Consider the following 21,623-nt stretch of genomic DNA (forward strand, 5'->3'; position numbering starts at 1 on the left):
AACTGCGATGAAATTTTATTAAATGAAAACGTAGAAATTCTAGCTTTTAATTAAATCTGATAAGGGGAAGTTTAGAGGTTGAGCGTATGAGATAATGGCTGTAACATTTGGTTTGGTTTGGTTTGGTTTATAGAAATGATTTTCCTTTACCGCTCCATGTGACACTCACTTGAGAAAATGATAAATAAATATAAAAATAAAATAATATTGAACGAAATTCATTCATCAATTGAACTATTAATTTCAGGACATTAGAGTAACAATCTGGTTTGCGTAGTTGTTGGGTTGGGCAATTGGAAAATTGTTATATTGGAAAAGAGTAAAGAAAATAACAATCAATTAAATAATAATGTGTAATTGTGCAATCAACGGTGTGGAATCGGCGGAGGCGGAGGTGGAGGTGGATTCCACTTCATAGAGGCGAGAGGCGAGAGGCGAGGCGCGCACGGAATTCTTGAACGAGATCTACCGCGGCACCGGACTTGCATTGCCAACTCTTATTTTCTCTCTCTTTCCTTCATCCAGCGGCGTCCACAACCTCTGTTTTCTTCATCATTCCTTTTCCATCTGGTGATTGAGATCCATCCGAAGCACTTCATCATCTCGATCTCTCTCGCGATTGGAATTCATCTACTGAATGCCATCTTTGGAACCCGCCATTAGTTCATGATTCTAAGACTTTGAGCATGGACTCCCAGCCTTCCCAATCGGGAAGGTCCCCGACCGAATATTCCAGCCTTCTCAGTAGAGAAACGACTCTTGGTCGAACTACTTCATCCTCCTCGCCTAAATCCAACCCCGATGCCAGCAGCCAGAGCTTGTCTTCAATTCTCAACAACCCTCACGCTGGCAAGTCCGATGCGTCCTGGGTTGGCTGGTGGTCCTCTTCGTCCACCGTCACCCCACCTGAGTTTATTCCCCTCACATCCTCCACAGCCTCATCCGAAGTTACTCGATTCGATTTTAACAACTACACGGCCTTGATCTCCGATTCTTATAACCGATTCGAGGACATACGAAACCATTCCAGCAAAGAGAACGGTGGCTTGGATAGCATTGGGGGCCAGGGGGAAGCCCTTGTGGCATGTTTGAGAGAGGTTCCGGCGCTTTACTTTAAGGAAGATTTCGCATTGGAGGACGGGGCGACATTCCGTGCAGCGTGCCCCTTCTTGAATGTATCGCAGAATTTAGTGCTGCAAGAGAAGCTTTCGCATTATTTAGATGTCGTGGAGTTGCATTTGGTCAAGGAAATTTCACTGCGTTCCAATTCTTTCTTCGAGGCTCAGGGGCAGCTACAAGACTTAAATGTGAAGATTGTGGAGGGATGTAGCCGGCTACGGCAATTAAAGGAGACCATACGGCTCTTGGATGTTGATTTAGTGGACTCTGCCAGGCAAATTCAGGAGCAGAATGCGACCAGGAACAATTTGTTGGCTCTTCAGCAGAAATTGAAGCTTATTTTATATGTTAATCAGGCCATTTCAGCTCTTAAATTGGTACTTTAATCAGTCCACTTTAGCTCTTAATTTGGTACTTCAATCAGTCCATTTTAGCTCTGAAATGGTTGCTTAATCAGTCCATTTCATCATACTTATGGTTCAATTTACTTGCTATGGTTTTTTTGTGCTTTCTGGGAAGTGCCTTTTATTCGCAAGTCTTTTACTCGTGTACTTGTTGTGGTCGATGCATTTGGTCATAGCAAATAGCAACTGTTGTCCGAAGGCTTGAAACCTTATAATTGGATCTTCTATTGCACAATCCTATGACCATGTTTAATCTTGAAGCTGTTAGTAATTAAAAAACAATGAAAATTTGCCAATACTTCTAGAATGATGCGGGAAGCTAATGTATTCAGGACTTGCGCAATAGTTTTTAGACACAGACTTGAGATCAACGAGGAAATCCAGATACATCGCTATCCTAAGAAAATAAATCTTGTATGGTTCTTCTGTCAAGATGTCTTAGCATGCTGGATAAAATTCAACTGAAGAATTCTTGCTCGTCTTTCTCCTAGTTAGTGTGTTGTGTGTGAAAGAAATTAAGAATGGACAGATAACCTTTTCCTTTAGTTCCCTTTTGGCATGGAATCAGGTTGTATTACCCCTGAGAGAGACCATACACCTTATTCTGGGTTCTACTGTTGTCATAACTTCTCAAAGAAAGCCAAAATTTTATGGTCAATGCCATTAGAGGTATTTTGTGGGAGGTTTGATTAAATAGAAATAGGAGTCTTTCCTGAAGTATTGGGCGGATGGAGTCTTGATGAAACTTAAGTTTTTCTTTCTGGAAGACCAATGTTGATTTTTTTATTTAATAAACCTTCAACAAAACTTGTGATAGCGAAAGAGAAAACATATACCACATAACTTCTCTTTACTTTTCATAAAGGTATGGTATCAGCCATAGGACTCTTATCTGGTATTGATGGTCGAAGCTAGTACCAATTGATTTATACTTTTGTTCGTGCAGCTTGTAGCATCGGCAGATTGTGCTGGAGCCTTGGATGTGACCGATGATTTATTACATCTTCTGGTATTTTCTCATCCAATGAATTAGATAGTTTTTACTTTTAACTATAATGTTTGTCTGTCCTATACAAGTTTCATTCTTAGTCTAGGATGTTGACAATAAAGTGTTGATATGTTCTATACTTCCCCTATTTATACATTCAGTTAATTTTTTTAATGTTTTTTGTTTAAATTATTTATTAGCTTTTGAAGTAAGAAATATACAATTTAATAAAAATGGAGGTATATATACAAGAATCTGGGTAGATTGGCTTCTTTTAGGGAGATGAAGTATTCTCTCTCTCTAAGCAAAACCTTGTCCCCCCGTCACCACTCCAATCTACCATAGATGGGCAATCATATTCGTAATCAACTTTCTCATAAACGGGAACAATAAAAATGGAAAAGAAGGCAGTGAAGATCGAGAATACATTTTTTGGTTTCTTTTGACAAAAAAAAAATAACGATTGTGGAAGGACACATTAAACATTCCTTCGAAGTTACCGTTGAAGAAATCATTGTTTTCTAGGTAGTTTATGCATTGGAAGACTTGCTCTCTACTCATTGTTCACAGAAGTTATTTAGGAAATGGAGTGCAATAGAGGCTTCATTTGGCTGCAAAAGATGACGAACAAAAGTGACAACTTTGTCTAGTTAACCAAAGTTTAGAGTTCAAGGGGCAAGAGAAACATTGTCATCCATTTTGAAGACTTCAAAGGTTGGACAGCTTCCAAAACGCTTTTTCCTGACTTTTTAAATGAAAAAGAAGACAAACCACGTGATTTCTCCATTGCTAGGAAAAAGGCTCCTGATACGTCTCAAAAAGGCTCTAAAAAATGGTAAAAAAAAAAAACGTGGAAAAATCAAAGATTGAATGTGTGGGATGCTTGTAGTTCACAACAAAAGTAGGCAGAAAAGATGTTAAGGCATTTGAATTGAGAAGAAACCATAGGGATTACACTATCACAATGTCTGGGGTAAGGTTCTTGAAACACTCCAAGCATAGACTAAATTCTTCTTCATTATCAACCCATGTCAACTTGACAAAGCCTCTTTAAATGCCTTGCTATGGAGTGTGCTCTTTTCTTGTTGCAAAGGATAGGTCCTTTTGGGGCCTATTACAACTAAGATGGATCTTTGGAATCCTCTCATTCATGGTCGAATTAGTGTTGTCTCTTCTTATGGGAGCTGGGTTAAATTGAGAAACATCCCTTGCACCTCTAGAGCGTGGAAACATTTAAAGCTGTGGGTGCCTTTGGAGGTTTCTTGGATTATTTTGACTGAAATTCTTGCCTCATTGATTTCTTGGAGGTTGCAATAAAGGTGAAAAGTAACTAATGTGGCTTTCTTCCTTCTGAAATCAAATTATTCAGTAGGTGATCTCTTTTTTGGCTCATGTTTGTATTTTTTAAGATAGTTATCGGCTAATCGAAACCAAATTAGAGGAGTTAGATAAGAAGATTATTAAGTCTCTGGAGCTTGGGACATATTGGCTGGTCTCTCTTAGAGAATGTGGAAACTTTGGGAGGGATTCTTATTATGTGGAACCTCATAAACATTACGGTATTGGATTTGGTTTTGGGCTATTGCTCTATCTCCATTAAGATTGCTTGCTTTGATAGTTTTAGGGGTTGGATGATCGACATGTATGGTCAGTCCTTCCGCGCTGAAGGCTAGAGATATGGTTTGACAAGAGCACTATGACCTTTATGGCCTATGTATGAATCACTGGTGTATAGGAGGAGATTTTCATATTGTCAGATGAATCGTTGAAAATTTAAGAGGGTGTTATATTACCATAAGCATGTGACAATTTAATACTCTTACTGAGGATTTTTTATTTGTCCATGAAACGCGATAACTTCACATGGTATTCTTTTAAGGATGCCCTCTCAAGCATGCGTATGAACAGATCTATAGTCCCACATGGTTGGCTTGATCACTTCAGAGACGTGGAGTTAGGCTTGATTATTCAAAACCACTTCATATTATTTTCCTCTTCTTTTATCTTCGGGTAACAATAAAGGAGGCTCTTCCCCTTTCAGGTTTGAAAGTCTTTGGTTTGATCATCTGCAGTTCTTTGCAAAAGTTGAGTCTTGGTGGAATTCAATGTAGTCGGTTGGGCTATGTGTTTGTGGAGAAGCTGAAAGTTTTAAATTGACGGGTTAGAGAGGGCTTAAATTGCTTCCTAAAATGTTGAAATAATGAGAAGTTTGGGAAAGTGGAAGATTCCAAATAGGTTACGTCATTTCTCAATTCTTCTAGTCAAACTCTCAAGCACCGAATTCATTTTCTTATTTATGATGATAGGGGATGTATTTAGTCCGGTTAATTCAACATAGAATCCTCAGTCTTTTTAGTTGGAAGGAACGATATTATGCTGGTTCAGAATCAGATCACCCAAAATTTTCTTCGTTGGTTTGAAAGTAAATATTTATTAGTTCAGTTTCTTATGTGTTTGTGCTTTAGGAGGGTGATGAACTTGCCGGTCTACATTGCTTTCGCCACCTCCGTGATCATGTGGCAGCATCACTCGAATCCATAACCAGGTAATATTTGCAATTTATTTTTGTACAAATGAGAAACACTTAAGAAAGAAGTATTAGGCGTTTAGAAACATCCAGTTACTTCTTTAGTGCACGTTGGGGAATCTCATCTATCATTACATTTAACAGCTTTCCATTCTGAACCATGCTATATACTGCATGCATTAACCATCAAAATATTCAATATAGTGCCATGCCCATTCCAAACGACCTTAATCATGAGGGGAACTGTTAAATTCCATGTTGGTATAGAAATGGCTGTCCATTTCATTTCTTCTTTTTTTTTTCTTTTTTTTTTTTTCTATTTTATCGATGGAAAAAAAAAACTATATAATTATATTGAGTTTCTAGGAAATTCATCATCAGGTTTAAAAGGTGAATAGAGTCTTCCTATAATTTTGATTCACTAGTTGAACAATTAATACTTTTGTTTCTTAAAGGTCCATTTTCTTTAAGCTAAATCTTGAAATTTATCACAATTGATTCTTATTATTTTTAACTGAGTGTCTTAGTTGATGCGTACCTCCATTAATTCTATGAGACAATTAACCACTGGGCCAGACCAAGGTGATTAAAGTCTACCCCAAAAAATCTTTGAGCTGTATGGTTCCTGGCAGACTCAATAGTCTGGTATATTCATATAAGTTTAGAACTGTGACCCTGGTTATCTTGCTGTGATAGTTGCCTATGATAAAAACGAGAAAAATTCACTCAGTGACGTGATAAGACAATGCCAGGTTAAATATGTAAAAACTTGTAAATGTTTACAGAAAAAGCATATTGTGTGATTATTTTTATATATGACATGAAGACGTGCTTCTGTCTTATTTTGCATCTTATTGTTTGTGTAACTTTGAAAATGAGTGGCTATGGAGGTAAGATACAAGTTTATTATAATATTTTTTCAATTCCCTCGAGAAGCTATTAATATATTTGTTTTGTGGTGTAGCATTCTTTCAGCAGAATTTATGCGTGCCTCAATTCATGATGCTGGAGATGTTGATCTCGTAATTATATCTGAAACAAAAGCAAGCATTTCAAATTTAATGAATGGAAAGGATGAAGTAAGTAAAATAATAGTACATAATACCTTGAAAATATTTGTTTTTCTGGTTTTCTGGTTTATCTTTTGCTATTTAGCTGAACTGAAGGATTGCTTATAATTTTTCTCTGTATTAGATTAACTATTGCAATATATTCTTACTTTGTAAAGAATATTATTTTTCTATATCTTAATTATTTCTACTTCTTATTTCTTTTATTGTCATTAGTTGAGGGCTAGTTTTATGACTTTCTTGCATGTAACATGTGGAATTCAAACTGTTGCAGGTCAAGTTAACATGTATCTTGGATGAGGAAGAAACCTCCAACTTTCGTGATCGTCTTCTTCCTATTATCATTGGATTGCTTAGGACCGTGAGTTCTCATTACCCTACTACATTTTTTGGTTGAAATATAGCTTTTTGATCCTTCCTCTCTGATTGGATGTTTGATCCTTCATTTGCGCATGAAAAGCCATAACCGTAACTATCAACTACCATATCATTTTATCTTGCTAATTATACAATTGAGGCAGTAACTGCTTTGACTCAATATCAACAGGACTTTATTTTGGACTTCTTGGAACGAAGGAAACAACATAAAATTTCATTTGGATGGGGATTTTCCCCTCTTGTACACTTCATAGCATCAATGGAACTGTTTCCTATTCAATAATAATAATAATTAAGACAGTAACTGATCACCCACAATTTCACTGGAACAATTCTCTCTCCCCCACCCCATGTGTTCTGATTTATCTGTCTTATGGTCAGTTTAAAGCTGTTGATATGTACTCTAGATAGGATTCTTGATATGACTTGATTATGGACATTAGAGTTATTTGACTATTGGTTTTGACGCTTGTTCTTGTTACCCTTTCTTTTAGCTTTTCAAATATTATTGAAAAGTTTGTTTCTATGTAAGTATATTACTTTCCAGTTCTGAACCAAATAATGGCATATATATTACTCTCCAGGCCAAGCTTCCCTCTGTGTTGAGGTTATATCGTGATGCAGTTACAGTTGATATGAAAACTGCTATTAAGAATGCAGTGGCAGAATTACTTCCCGTTCTTCTAGTCAGACCTCTAGACTCAGATTTTGCACCGGGAGAGAGAACGAAGGATACAGATGGTGAGATGTTGCTGAATCTGTATATTCATTTGTGTGGACAACACTAATGTTTGATTAGTCTTTTTTAATATAAAACAAAATAACGTCATCTGTATTTGTACATGATATGAAGTAATTTGATTGAAGAGGATGAATTTCACATGGTTAAATGGAAAAAGTCAAACTGAAATCAACAGCCTGAATGAAGTCGTATCCCCAATAAGTTGATAGGCTATAGTTAGTCTTTGATTTATCATGACAAATGTTGTGACCTTTAGCCTCTGTCAGATATATTTCCTATTTCATTATAAAATATTCTTCTAAATTTCTTTATGTATATGTATGTATGTGTATATGTGTGTGCGCACTCGCATATAAATATATGTTTCTTGTAAAGATATATTTTTTCATGACGAATTTGTGTCATCCAGTCTGCAATTTTTAAGTTTCTTTAATGCTGCTTTATTTCCCTGTTGTTCTCTTTTATGTGAATGATATTACAATTAAGTTGCTATTTAGGTGGAGCATCACTCGCAAGCAAGCTGAGGGGCCTGTCATCTGAAGGTTTTGTTCAACTTTTAAATGCCATTTTCAAGATTGTACAGGTAATTTTACTTGCTTAAATGTACTCTCTATATGATACACTTTATTTGTCCTTAATTGCTTCTAATTGATTATCTAGTTAAGACATTAGATTATTATATTGATGTCAGTGCTTCTTAAGTTTAAAAAAGGTCTCAGTTTGTGATTGATTCTGTTTTAATTTGTTGAGAATTGGACTTGGGATAGAATTGTTTTTTGTTTTTCTTTTTTATATAAGAAACAACAGAGACTTTATAACCCAAAAGGGCAAGCAGAACAACCTAAGGGTCGGGGGATGAGGGTTCCCCCGCCCAAGAAATTACTTACAAAAAGCCTTCCAATAAATAATAATCAAAGTTAGAGGATAATTAGAAAATAATAATTAAAAAAATAAAAAAAAAGCTAAAGCTTGATACACCACCGAGAAAATTTTGAAGTACAACAAAAAAAAAATAACAATATGGTTCTAGTTTTGTAGTACAACAAAAAAAATGTAGAAAAAAATAACAACCAGCATAAACACTGTCTTCGTCACTCCATGTTAAATAACTTTCCATATCAAACACAGACTTGATAAACCTAGACTAAGCAACTTTGTACCCCAAACATAATTAAAAAATTCAGCACCCCAAACATAGATTGTTTAACCCTACCGACCAAACACCTTTATACTTCATAACTTCACATAACATCCCAAACACCCCCTAAGCTTTTCACCATGCTAGAATTTTACTGGATGCATTATGATCTCTTTTCATTTAGTGAATGCAGGTACATTTGGTGCGTGCTGCAGAAGTGAAAAAGTCTATCGAATGGATTATGTGCAACCTTGATGGCCATTATGCTGCGGATTCAGTTGCTGCTGCAATTGCTACAGGTGCTGCAGCTTCTGGTACAGCTCAAGATAGTGATAACCAAGGTGGTTTGCCTCTTCCTCATGTACCTCAGGGTGCTGCCAAGGTTACTTCCTTACAGGGAAAAGCAAATGATGCGGCAAATCCTTCAAACATGTCTAGAAATTTCAGGTTAAGTGTTTTTTCCTATTTATGATATATTGGTAATTCCCTTCTTGTGATGTGTGTGTTTATGGGGGGGGTGTTCTGTGCTAATTTAGTTGAGTAGAACTAAGCGGGTGCAATTGAGTAAATCACCCCATACAAATTACCGTATTTGGTATACAGATGGATGCATCTATTCTCTCCCTATCACTGTTATATTTTGTTGATTAAGTAGTAATATTTAGCCCTTGCATAAAGTGTGCTCAGTTAGACTTACAAATAGAGGTTTTAGTCTAGGAGATCAACCTTCCTCAAAAGTGACCAGAATACCACAATTATAATGTTCAGGAAAGCTTGGAAAGAGTAAAATTAAAAATTAGGACAGTCTTACTGCCTTAACGCTGCACCAGACCAATTCTTGTCGTGAGCTGGGACAGCAAGGAAGATGCCTATGTTAAAGATAATCAGCTAGGAAGATGCCTACGTGAAAGATAATCTTAGCTCTGCTTCTAATATTTAGACCAGTAATTCAAATCTATTCTTTTGCAATTGCCCTTTCTGTAAGGAAACATAATCTAACTGATTTGGGTATGATGCTATGAAGCACATTCTTAATGGACTTCTCAGAAATTTATTGATTTTTTTTTTCTGATAAAAAGTTTGCTGCTGACTTGCTGAATTTTTTATTTGATACATTTGATTTACTATTGAAGCAATTTTATTGTAAACAGGGCTGATGTACTGCGAGAAAATACGGAAGCTGTCTTTGCAGCTTGTGATGCTGCTCATGGAAGATGGGCTAAACTTCTTGGTGTTCGCATTCTAGTTCACCCAAAGCTGAGGTTGCAGGAGTTTTTAAGCATATACAACATTACACAAGATTTTATAACGGCCACTGAAAAGGTACTCGGAAAAATTATCAGGAATATGAATCCATAGCTAATCAGAATATTCATGATTCCAATATTCTTCTAACTTAAACAGATTGGTGGAAGGTTGGGATATAGCATTCGTGGAACTTTGCAGTCCCAGGCCAAAGCTTTCGTTGATTTTCAGCATGAATTTCGTGTAAGTTTTTTATTTTCCTTTTATTTATTGATTTATTTATTGATTTATTTATTTTGTGTTATTGTCCTACTTAAATATTATTCATGGTTCATTAATTTATGACATTGTAGATGACAAAAATAAAAGCAGTGCTTGATGTTGAAACATGGGTTGAAGTGGATGTTCCCGATGAATTTCAAACCATAGCTGAATCACTATGTTTTCATGAGCTGCTTTCTGCAAAACTTGATGATGCTCAGGGTAATATGGAGCAAAGCTACAGTGATGTAGCTACAAATAATGAAGATGCACGCATTATAGGTGGTGTCAATGCTCAACAGCACTCTGAACAGGTTGATTCAAGTGACATTTCTGGGAGGAATACTGAACATGTGAAGCCTACTCCTGCAGATACAATTGAAAATAGTAAAGCTGATGTTGCAATTCCAGCCACACAAAATATCAATACACATGTGAAGGAACGTGGAAAATCAAGTTCTCTGACTTTGCAATACAAAGGCGTTGGTTATCACATGGTTAACTGGTCAGTTTCTTTCTTTTATACCTTTTCTGGACTAGATATCGAACCTTTTCTTCCTCCACAATCATTCTTAAATCAACTAGTTGATGCCTAGTCGTTGATCCTGACTTAATCTATTTGGTGTTCTGTCTTTATTTGGAGCTCTTTTATTTCTTGTGACATCACATTGTCACATTGAACCCAATTTGTTTCCTTCCTTGGTACGATGGAACTGATGTACAACATTGTTTATTAATTTTGATTAGCTTCATGAAATATACTTTCTTGCTGGGTGTCTCAAATAAAATTTGTCTTCTTTAATTTTCCCAGTGGGTTGATCTTGCTCAAGATGTTGTCTGAGTACGTTGACATGAATGATTCTTTGCCAGCACTATCTTCTGAAATCGTTCATCGTGTTGTGGAAATTCTCAAGTTTTTCAATACAAGGACTTGTCAACTTGTTCTTGGAGCTGGTGCTATGCAGGTTCTTTGTTTAGACACAATATATGTTGTTAACATAATGCTTCTATATTTGTTGCTTTAGCTACTAGTTTACTTGTAAATATGAAATTATCTGAATCCTTGGAGACTTACATGGCGATATCCTTGAGTGTTGACGGTTAAACCATTGCTTGTTTTTATTTTATTTTTTCTCTCTCGTAGGACCCTCTTTCATTTCAAACATAAGTTTGTATCTTGTTAAAAAAAAACTTATTGAAAATAATGTGGTTTTTTTTTTTTTTAACTTGATGTGTAGTTCTTTGAATATTATAAATCTTTTGTGCATAGCGCTTGGTCAATCATGCTTACCATGGAAACTCTGATTTTCAAATGGTAGGTTGGTCGCTCTTCCTCCTAAAAACTTAATTTGTATGCTGTTCCAGGTGTCTGGTTTGAAGTCCATCACATCCAAACACTTGGCTCTTGCCAGTCAAGTTATCAGTTTCACCTTCGCCATTATTCCTGGTACGTTGTAACAAAGTTTGAAGGCTTCAACTTTAATTCCCTATTATTGCTATTCTTAGCCCGATCAACTTTTTGTCTAGGAAATCATGTTTTGCTTAACCCTCTATGTTTCCGTCGCCTACTAAAACTAAAAATAAATTTTCTTCCTTTCTTGGAATCATTTGACGATTCTATTTTGTTCTCTTAAGGAAAAAAAAGGCTTGTATTGGAATTTTGAAGAAATCAGGAAGATGTATGCAAATAAGGGAGGACGTAAATTCTCTCAAGAAAAACACAAGGATCTGATCTAATTGGTTTTATCAAAAAGAAAGAGAACTACACAAATTTTCGTAAACCATTTAGAGATGAAGATAGAGAACTGTCATAGGTTCATTCTACAAACCCTTCTCTTTCTCTGTTAAACATGTGGTTCTTTCAAACTACATCTCCCATTAAACAGTACGTACCAAGCATTCCAAAGAATCAACAACAAAACTTGAACACCATCTGGGATATCAGTCCCAAAGCACCGGGAAAATGCATTTTGAGTCTAACTGCTCCTAATAAAGAGAGTACATCTTTGGAAAGATGTCGATCTAGAGAGTTCTATTTTTTTGTATTATCTTTGTGGAGAGCACCAAGGAAACCTTCGTATTTTCATTATATTTCAACAAATAAGGCTACTTATGATTAGCTTTCTTAATATTTAATCCAATATTTATGTTTCTCATAGAACATTATTGTTCATTATATTTTATTTACAATTCCGAGAATAGAATTTTTAGAAGTATAATGATTGAAAATGTTGACAATTATTTTTGGATAAGAAACATAAAGAAAGAGGAAATGTTGACCCTAGATCATGCTTGTTTGGAACCTTCAGAAGCATGTTGGATGTAGCCACCTGGCCTATACCTTTTGTTGTGCGTTCACTGAATTTAAACATTAAGCATGATAGAGAATTTAAATATTCCCGAGAAGATTAAATGGTACATAGAAGCTGCAAAATGCTTTGCGAAAACATTGTGTTTCAAAATATAATCTTTTCTATTTATAATGTATTTACCACTGGAGTTTATATTCTTTTATAGTGAATATGGGATTGGGAACTATTATAGTGCTCAATATTTTGAAGTAGTTTGACGTGTTTTCCTTCTTTTCATGACTTGACCTAGAAATGAGAAGAATCCTTTTTCTCAAGGTACCTGAGACACGAAAGACATTATTGCTCTCAGAGATTGATCGAGTGGCTCAAGTATATTTCTTTTCCCATACTTGTTGTATATTGATTATGCTGATTAGCCATGTGTGCTTACTGGTAACATATTGTAACATGTCTTCTTTTTTCCCGAAGATGGGGGGGGGGACTTGATAACACTGTAACCAACCCCAAAAGATTCATATGTAATTGACATCGAATTTTGATTGAGCAGCTACTTACTAAAGGGAGCGAAAACTGTGCAAGTATTCAATCTTTTTGGGTGCATGGGGTGAGACAAAGTGAAGAGTCTGGGACACGTTTTAAGGAAAAAATTATATATTTATTAGCTATCTTGGATGATCGGTAAATTGGTTATTTTCTAAGATCAATCTAATTTATTTTTATATTGTTGTTCGAAGTTGCATAATAGCTTCTTTTTTTTTTTTTTTTTTCCTAATTGTTAGTGTTTGGATAATAATAAAAAAAATAATAATAATAAATAAAAATTGGTTAGATTGCAAATTTGGTCCTTATTGCTAAAATCCTCCGAGACTATTTATGAAAGGTTTTATTAAACCATGAGAACAAAGTTCTAACTTTTATAGCCATAGAGACAAAATTTTAAATTTCAAGACCAAATTTTCTGTTAAACTTATATGTGTATGTGTGTATGCATATGTTCACTATATAAATTTTGAATTATTCTGGTACTACTTTTAGATTCCTGTTCTAGCCCCTGTATTATTACCCTTGAATTTTCTGACAGCTTTCTCTTACAAGATTTTGTATTAACGTCATTTCTTTAATAAAAGCTAAGTTTACAAGAACTGTCTGCTATTTATTTGCACCATTTATTGAATTATTTAATAATTTAGGATTACAAAGTTCACCGAGATGAAATTCATACTAAGCTGGTCCAGATAATGAGGGAAAGGTTATTAGTACATCTACGTGGCCTGCCGCAAATTGTTGAAAGTTGGAATAGACTCGAGGATGCTGACACTCAGCCCAGTCAGTTTGCTCGATCCCTTACCAAGGTAGCTACATGAATTCATTAATCAAACCAGTATATCTTAGTTTGACAATAGCCTGTTTCTCTAGTTACTTTAGATGCCTATCTTGTGTACCATGTCAATTAAGGGATTCGTTCTCTCTTCAATATCCAAGTCCTTTTTTGCACTTTGCATGTACGAATGTAGTTGGTGCATAACAGCACAAGTTATTTCACAAGTTTGATTGAATGCTCTTTGCTTTTAATTGTACTATTTTTTGCCTTGTTTCTATACACATTTCCAATTGACTTGGGTTGAAATCATTGCTATCCAGGAAGTTGGATACCTTCAGCGTGTTTTATCTCGAACCTTACATGAGGCTGATGTTAAGGCAATATTTAGGTAAGTTGTACTATAATGAATGCACTGCTAAAGTTTTATCCAGACCTTCTCTTGGTATGTTGAAAACTTTTCGCCCTCTTTCATAACCATTTGATTTTAGCTTTGATTTTTGAAAACTAAACTTTAGTTTCATATAGTGTTTTCAAAAGTCGAGCTAAGTTTTGAGAACTTTAAAATAGTTTTAAAAAACTTGTTTCTTTTAGGAATTTGGGAGAAAACAAGTACAATTTAAAAAAAAAATAATTATTATTATCAAACATGTTGTATGTCTAATTTTGTTTCATAGATAAAACATTTCACAGTAAATATATTTTTCATGCAAGGAGAACAAGTTAAAAACTCTCCAAAGTTTCTCCGTGAACGAGATTACCACCGGAGATGCACATAATGGTTTCTTTTAGTTTATGAGTTCTGAAGCAGACCAATTACGAGATACATATGTTGGTTCCTGTTGTAGATATATTAAGCAAACTCGGATCTTTTAATTGGGCTTTTTCCTTTTCCTTTTCCTTGCTTTTTTTTTTTTTTTTTTTTTTTTTTTTTTTTTTTTTTTTTTTTTTTTTTTTTTTGTTTGTTTGTTTGTTTGTTTGGAAAGAAAAAAATAGATTACCGCTAAATTTATAGCCGAATGTAAATAAAACATGTTTCCCGTTCTACTACTTAGAAGTTAATTAGTTCCTTTGGTGCGATCTTCAGGCAAGTGGTCAAAATCTTCCATTTACAAATTTCTGAGGCATTTTCACGGTTAGATATAAGCACCCCTCAAGCAAAAGACAGGTAATGCCCCTTTGTCCTTCTGGAACGGAGGACATCATCACCTGTTTAACTTATCACTGAAACATTATTACAATATGCTCCTTGTTCTGACACCCTTTTTCTATTGCATACCAGGTTGCTTCGGGATGTTAAGCACATTCTTGGCTGCATAAGATCTTTGCCTTGTGATGATTCGAGTAAACCTGACATCCCAAACTGGGGGCAACTTGATGAATTCTTGGACCAGAGACTTGGATCTGAAGCTGGATAATGATGTGAATGTGTATTTGCCATTGTTTGCTTTTTTGATGAAGGGGGTCATATTTGAGGAGTAAATAACAGGATATCAGAAGTCAATTTTCAACCTATGTCATCTCCCTTGTACACCTAAAAATCAAGGTATGATGTAAAAAATCCTTGTCCCGACTAATTTTTTGATGGATCTTAGGAGGTAAAGGTTTAACCACTTATGAAATAAAATCGAAGTCACATACCCATAAAATTTATGAGCACTACTTTTGTTTTCATTGCTCGTACTATATGAGGAGCTGCGTTGGCCTCCAAAACTCAATTCATATGTTGCTCTCCTGGATACTACATAGCAACCTATGTATGATTCCTACAACTAATTTGAACTGCATAAAGTTCTGTCTTGTCTTTTGTTTCCCCTTTTCTAATCTGACGTATAGTGCTTAAGACATTAGGCATGTCAATTAGATTTTCATAGTAATGTAGTGAACGTTTTCATTTTTGCGTACGTTTTCCACTTTATACTCTGGATCCCAAATCAGCACAACGTGAACTTTATTTATCAAATGAAATTGTACTGTATCATTGAACTTCACCTTTTATGCAATATCTTCCGAATGATTTGTGTTGTGTACTAACCATCGGGAAGCTTCCAGGTTTTGCGATTCTCATGGACAGGCGTGAAGTACAGTTTGGGATTCAGATATTTCAACGAAGTTGGGCCTTGCCCTGTTTGCTGAAACACATAACATATTATATGTTGTATTGGCTAGGCCAACGCTTTTTGCTGCCCTAATTGTAGTTATGTTTAGAGAAAGAACAGATCAATTTGTTTACTCGAATAGATTTTAGTTCCTTGCTTTCTTTTCTTTTCCCCCTTCAATTCCAATGGCCTTTCGTACAGTTTCGCATGTTTGTACCTTGTAGAGCTAAATTTGTCATTATTGCCTATAAATAATTTTGCTTACCGCTGGCTATGGCATCTCTTATAGGATGCAAAAAAAAATTTATTTCAGTTTTTCCATTTGCACTTGCACCCCTTCTCCTGTTATGCATATAATTTCTGAACATCTAGTATGTCTTTCGGACTCTCTACCTTCGGGGCCGATGTTTTAAAATTTTAGCTTGTGTGTGTTGTGGTACTAAAGTGATAGTAATTTGAAGAAAATGAAGGGTTTAATGTGGAAGCTGCTACGGTGGAGTACATTGGAAAGGAATTTAAAATTAGGGTTTGAAAGAAAATGATGAGAAAGAGAAGGGATGCGGAGAATAATGGAGTTTGAATATTAAGTGAGAGCGCATTCATATTTGAAAATGGGAGGGTGAAGGTGAAGTTTGAGGTTGTTGGGTTCAATTTAGGAAATTAAAGCATGTGATGTCTGTGGAAGGAGAGAGGGTTGAAGTGGACGTAAAACTGTGTCGTTTCCGTTTTTAGTCGTAATATTCTGTGTGTTTGCAGCCACCGCCCATATGATTTTTTTTTTTTTTAATATAAAATAATAATAATAATAATAATAATAATAATAATCATAATAAATGTGGAATTAAACGGGGGTGGGAAGACAAAAGGGAGAGAGGGAAGAGAAATGGGTAAAAGGGGGAAGGAAGTGGTTTTAGGGTGTGATTATGGGAGTCTCCCAATTTGGCAAATTCCATAAAGCAGCGCAGAGAGTGGTTATGTGTCGCCATTTCACTTCCTACTTTTTTCTCCCTAGTAACCCCCTCCCATTCCAATCTTTTTCTTTCTTTTTTTCTTTTCTTTTTATAAATATTAGTAAATAATATATATACTTGGAAGCCTCATGCAGCACTCAGTATACGTTTATATATATAAAGAAAGAAAGAGAGAGAGCCTGATTAGCTAGGGTTATCCTTCTTATGTTGAAGCTAGGAAGAATAAGAAGAAGAAGAAGAATAAGAAGAAGAAGAAGAAGAAGAAGAAGACTGAAGCAGACAGTAATAAAAGTTGAAATCCGAAATGGGCAGAGGAAAAATCGCGATCAGGAGAATCGAAAATCGGACGACAAGGCAGGTTACGTTCTCTAAGCGGCGAGCCGGGCTGTTCAAGAAGACTCATGAACTCTCCGTTCTGTGTGACGCACAGATCGCCCTCATCGTCTTCTCCAGTAACGGCAAGTTGTTTGAATACTGCAGCCAGGCAACCTGGTGAGTTCACTTCCTTTTCTTTTCTTTTCTTTTCTTTTCTTTTCTTTTTCTTTATACAAACTTTCAAATGTGTTTCATTCAGCAGCATGGATCAAATAATCAGGCGCTACCAGATTGCCATCGGGAACCCTATTCCGGACCAGAATATGAACGACCCGGTACGTATGTTTATTTCATTTCATTTTATTTTATTTTATTACATACATAAATATATATATATATATATTAACAGGGAGAGAGAGCGAGAGACAGAATATTATAATGTATATACATATGTACAGGAAGAATTGGAGAGGCTGTTGCGGATTATGAGAAAAGACACAGACGAGCTTCAGCTGAGCTTGCAGCGCTACACGGCGGAGGATTTGAGCACTTTCCAGCTTCGCGATCTCGACGAAATCGAGAACCGTCTCCAAACCTCCCTCAACAGAGTTCGAGCTCGAAAGGCAATTAATTAATTAATGCCCTCTACTTCATTTTTCTTTTTTCTTTTTTCTTTTTTCTTTTTTCCTTTTTTATTTTTCTTTTTTCTTTTTGGCTGGTGCAGTCAGAGGTGTTACAGCAGCAAGTGGAAAACCTGCGGAGGAAGGTAGAGATATATATATATATATATATATTAATTTATTTAATTAATATTCGCATATTTTTAATTAAGGTTTTCATGATTCTGGATGATGATGCATGCTGCGTGGTGCTGTAGGAGAAAATGCTGGAGGATGAAAATGAACAAATCTACCATTTGGTAATTAATTAATTAATATTAGTAAATCCATATTTGATTACTGGAAATTAAACAATAAGGTTAGTGTAGATAAAAGAGCAGCAGATGGCGATGGAGGAGCAGCAGCAGGTAGCGGCGGCGATGATGATGCAGAAACGAAGAAGCGAAGAGGAAGAGATGAGAATTAGGAGGCCGGGAGATCATCATCAGCAGCAGCAGCATCAGCAGCAGCATCATCATCATCATCATCATGGCGTTGAAGATGAAGCAGTTGTATGTATGGAAGGCGATGATGGTGATCATGGCGATGCTTTCGGGTTCAGTAATCCTCACATTATCCATCCCCACCTTCAGCTTCAGCTTCATCCTCACGAGCCCAACAGCGTTCTTCAGCTGGGCGGCCCACTCCCTCCTCCTCCGCCGCCCTTCCTCCACCCCTACCGCCTTCAGCCCTTTCAGCCCAACCTCCATTCCTCCACTACTTACGCTACCCCTTGACTTCAGCTTCATCACATACAATCAAAGATATGGTGCACACTAGGAGTGATGGGCGGTAAACAAGGAGGCCTCCTCATGCCACAATTTAGCTGACAACCCCCAATTATATATCATTTATATTCTAAACTTTCTTTCATGTCTCAACAAATACTCATTTATATGACTCTCTTTTATTTTTCTGCTCCTACTCAACTTCCCCTTTCTTCATTTGCTTTCTCCACCTTATTTATTCTATATTTTATATCATCAACTTTGCTTCATTCGTTTTTATTCCCTACTTTTTCTCTATTAAAAAAAATAATAAAATTTATATAAGTTTTTAGAAGCTTCAAATCTATTCTTAATTACTAACTGATTAATGAATTTCAATTTTTGTAACTATTATAGAATCACTAGCTTCGTGCATTGTTCCCAGCTCTTAATATATGGGTGTTGAAGTTTACATCGTACTAATTTTTTAAATAATTTGCAATTAAGTAAACAAATTTACATCACACTATTTAAATTAGTTAACCGACCAAATGTAGATGTTAATAGTGAAATTTCAATAGTAAAATAGTAGAGTACTAAAATTCGTTCAAGAATAATAATATAATCCATTAAATCTACCTAATAAATTGGTATTTTTATACACAATAAAATAAAATAAAATAAAAATGTTAATATCCCTCTCTTTTGATGGTTTGATTAATTTATTAACCTTTTTATTGTTCCATGGCGTGACATTTGGCGACACAATTGATCCGCCATCCATCGCAGCCTTTGGGCAAGGAAGTTGACTGGAAGGCGACATGGTTTTCCGATTGTTTAGTCATTTCATTGCCCAAATTCACTCATCTGAGAGAGAAATCGTAGTTGGAACTTGGAAGTTCATCGGCACTTCTTTTTGGCGGTTCGAAGTTATCTGTACTGTATTCCAGCACCAGAGCTCTGCAGATCTTTACTATGCTCATCTCTTCTGTTCCTCAATTAATCAACATCTTTTTAAGTAGAGCCTTCCATTTTCAGAACGCCGTTTTTATTATCCTGGATGGATCCAGCCTGGCGTTTCAATCAATGCAGCACCCTCTTGTCCGTTGTGGGGAGCTTAAATTTATGTTTCACAATATTTACTCAACTCTAAACGTAATTGACCTTTTTTGTTTCGAAATTGGGGGTTTATGTTATTCTGATTTTCCGAGCTTTCATTGAATGAATGTTTCTTGAATTTCAGCTTTACAACGTGACTGTTTCAGTAGAGACCCTACTTGAACACATTTGTTTTGCTCTTGTGCAATTACTCTGCATCCCTTTTTCCCCACTCTTTTTTGAACCAAGTACTCCTGCTTCAGCACATGGATGCTATCACTATTGCAGTGGTTAGGCAACATTGAGAAATTAAGGCTATGTTTCATTTCCTTTGCAACATTTTGTTAAGGGGTCATCTGGGTCCTTTCATATATTGCCGATTTAGAGGGTGATTAAGGAGGCTCCTTCTCTCCAGGGGAGAATGGCTTCAATGATTGAATGACTTGGTATGCCTTGATTCTCATTTGCGGTGCGTACTTAAATTTTTGTAATCGTATGCGAACAGATCATGGGTTAATTGAACTGATATGGGATGTGCAAAGTGCAGTAAATATAGCATTTGGATGTCTCTTGTGGACTTCTAATATGATATTATTTTCTATATGTGTACGCATATATATAATCTTTTGTCCATTACATCAAGCCAAGTAATTTCTAATTTTTCCTCTTTTGGAGGATCTATGAGTTCTTTCTTCCCCTGTTTTAATGTACTCGTCCTATTTTTCTCTTCATTGAAACTAAACAACTTTCCACTTTTTTGGAGCATTTCCCCCCTCCCTTTCTCTCTCTCTCTCACACACACACACATTTTCTCCCTTTGTTCTAAAAATATGGAGAAGAATTACTGATTTAAGCTCTACCTTTATCTTCATAGGCATATGCCCGACAAAGAACTTAGTGGACAAACCTGAAATCAGAAGGTTTGTCCACTTAGTCTAGACCTGAAAGTCATGTTTCAGGTCATCGTTCCACTCTTGTGTAAATACTATACTAATTGAATTTTTCTTTCTTTTTTTTTTTCTGGCTATATGATAACTCGATCGGCATGTATAGAACTATAGTCCCAGTATTATGGAAATGCTACATGTAGCCTTTCAGGTTGTTGCGTATTTATTGAGTCGCTTGAGGTACGTCTTTATTGGCTAAATATGTGTAGTTTTGTGCTACGGACATATACATAATGGTATGGGGAACATATACAATCAATCCACCTGCTGCATATATGATTTCCACATAGATTTAATGACTAGAGACAACATCAATCTTTTAGCAATCAAGAAAAGACAAGACAACTCAACTAGTAGCTTTCACATCAGTTCTTCTAGGTAACATTTTGGCTAATGGTGAGAATCAGGAGTAGTTTAGCTACATGCTTCATTTCTCATGATAACATGTCTGGTTGTATTCACAAAAGAATCTGAAGTTGCATTCAAGAAAGAATGATGCTATGTTTCTCCCTGCTGACATGTTTTAGTCATTCAACAACTCTTGACAACAATTGAACAATATAGGCTGCACTTATTTGTTTCTCCATGAGTTCCATATTTGGTTTGAATTTCTTGGGACTCAAATCCCAGATCTATAGTTCTTAGATCTGTTAGCCCCTACTGTTGATTTCTTTAATCATTTTATGTATATATATATATTTAATGATCACAGAGGAGGTCAACTGACTCTATCTTCCTTGTTTATGATGATTTTCCTGATACAATAGTATCAGTTGCAGTTGAAGAGAGGCAATTATGTAAGTTGAATTAGAACCAGAGACGAGTTGTATTGTACCCACCCATCCACCCATCCACCCACCCTACTGATACTCGTTGTGGTTGAACTCAAACTAAGCGTAAGAGTTGATGAGCCATAATTAAGAGACAATTTGGTTACATCACGCTCTCAGTTGCAGCCATAATTAAGAGACAAAGTGGGAGGCTCTTATTTCCACATGTCAACTCAACTCACGTCGCTGCTCAGCAAAGCCTGGAAGCCTTGATGTTTCCAATTTCCTTCAACTCTGTGCTGAGGTTGTTGCACTGCAGGCCTTTGTAAATACTGTGGCTGTCCTTTGACAGGGCTGACGAGCATGGCCCAGCACTGCATTGGTGCAACAAATATCAATATGAATTTAAAACACCGCTATCAGCCGTCTGGTCAAGTACCCTCCCCTCCCTCCTCATAATTCATCCAATCCTATCAAATATATTAAGTTCAACTTTAATCCCCATCAAACATATTATTAACTTGAGAAAAAAAACGACAAAAACATATGTTGAGG

General features: G+C 35.9%; 2 protein-coding genes across 3 annotated transcripts; both read left to right on the forward strand.

Moving 5' to 3' along the window:
* Nucleotides 1–329: 329 nt before the first annotated feature.
* LOC111497164 (vacuolar protein sorting-associated protein 54, chloroplastic-like) lies at nt 330–15,873 on the forward strand. The gene is made up of 19 exons (XM_023147854.1): nt 330–1,496; nt 2,470–2,532; nt 4,977–5,056; nt 6,003–6,117; nt 6,383–6,469; nt 7,071–7,227; nt 7,726–7,811; nt 8,560–8,813; nt 9,518–9,689; nt 9,771–9,854; nt 9,965–10,377; nt 10,684–10,837; nt 11,238–11,319; nt 12,474–12,553; nt 13,375–13,536; nt 13,826–13,893; nt 14,590–14,670; nt 14,785–15,048; nt 15,555–15,873. The coding sequence occupies exons 1-18, from the start codon at nt 687–689 to the stop codon at nt 14,918–14,920; spliced, it is 3,084 nt and encodes a 1,027-aa protein (XP_023003622.1). The 5' UTR covers nt 330–686; the 3' UTR covers nt 14,921–15,048; nt 15,555–15,873.
* An 825-nt stretch (nt 15,874–16,698) lies between these two features.
* LOC111497166 (MADS-box protein FBP24-like) lies at nt 16,699–18,463 on the forward strand. Of its 2 annotated transcripts, none has more exons than XM_023147855.1 (6): nt 16,699–17,064; nt 17,147–17,222; nt 17,346–17,510; nt 17,612–17,653; nt 17,765–17,806; nt 17,876–18,463. In XM_023147855.1, exons 1-6 carry the CDS (start codon nt 16,877–16,879, stop codon nt 18,281–18,283), a joined length of 921 nt encoding a protein of 306 aa, XP_023003623.1. In that variant the 5' UTR covers nt 16,699–16,876; the 3' UTR covers nt 18,284–18,463. The 2 variants fall into 2 exon arrangements, with proteins under 2 accessions (XP_023003623.1, XP_023003624.1); XM_023147856.1 differs by having other exon boundaries at nt 16,701–17,064; nt 17,150–17,222.
* The last annotated feature ends 3,160 nt before the right edge of the window (nt 18,464–21,623 follow it).

Source organism: Cucurbita maxima, unplaced genomic scaffold (assembly GCF_002738345.1).
Source record: "Cucurbita maxima cultivar Rimu unplaced genomic scaffold, Cmax_1.0 Cma_Scf00023, whole genome shotgun sequence".
Classification (NCBI taxonomy): domain Eukaryota; kingdom Viridiplantae; phylum Streptophyta; class Magnoliopsida; order Cucurbitales; family Cucurbitaceae; genus Cucurbita; species Cucurbita maxima.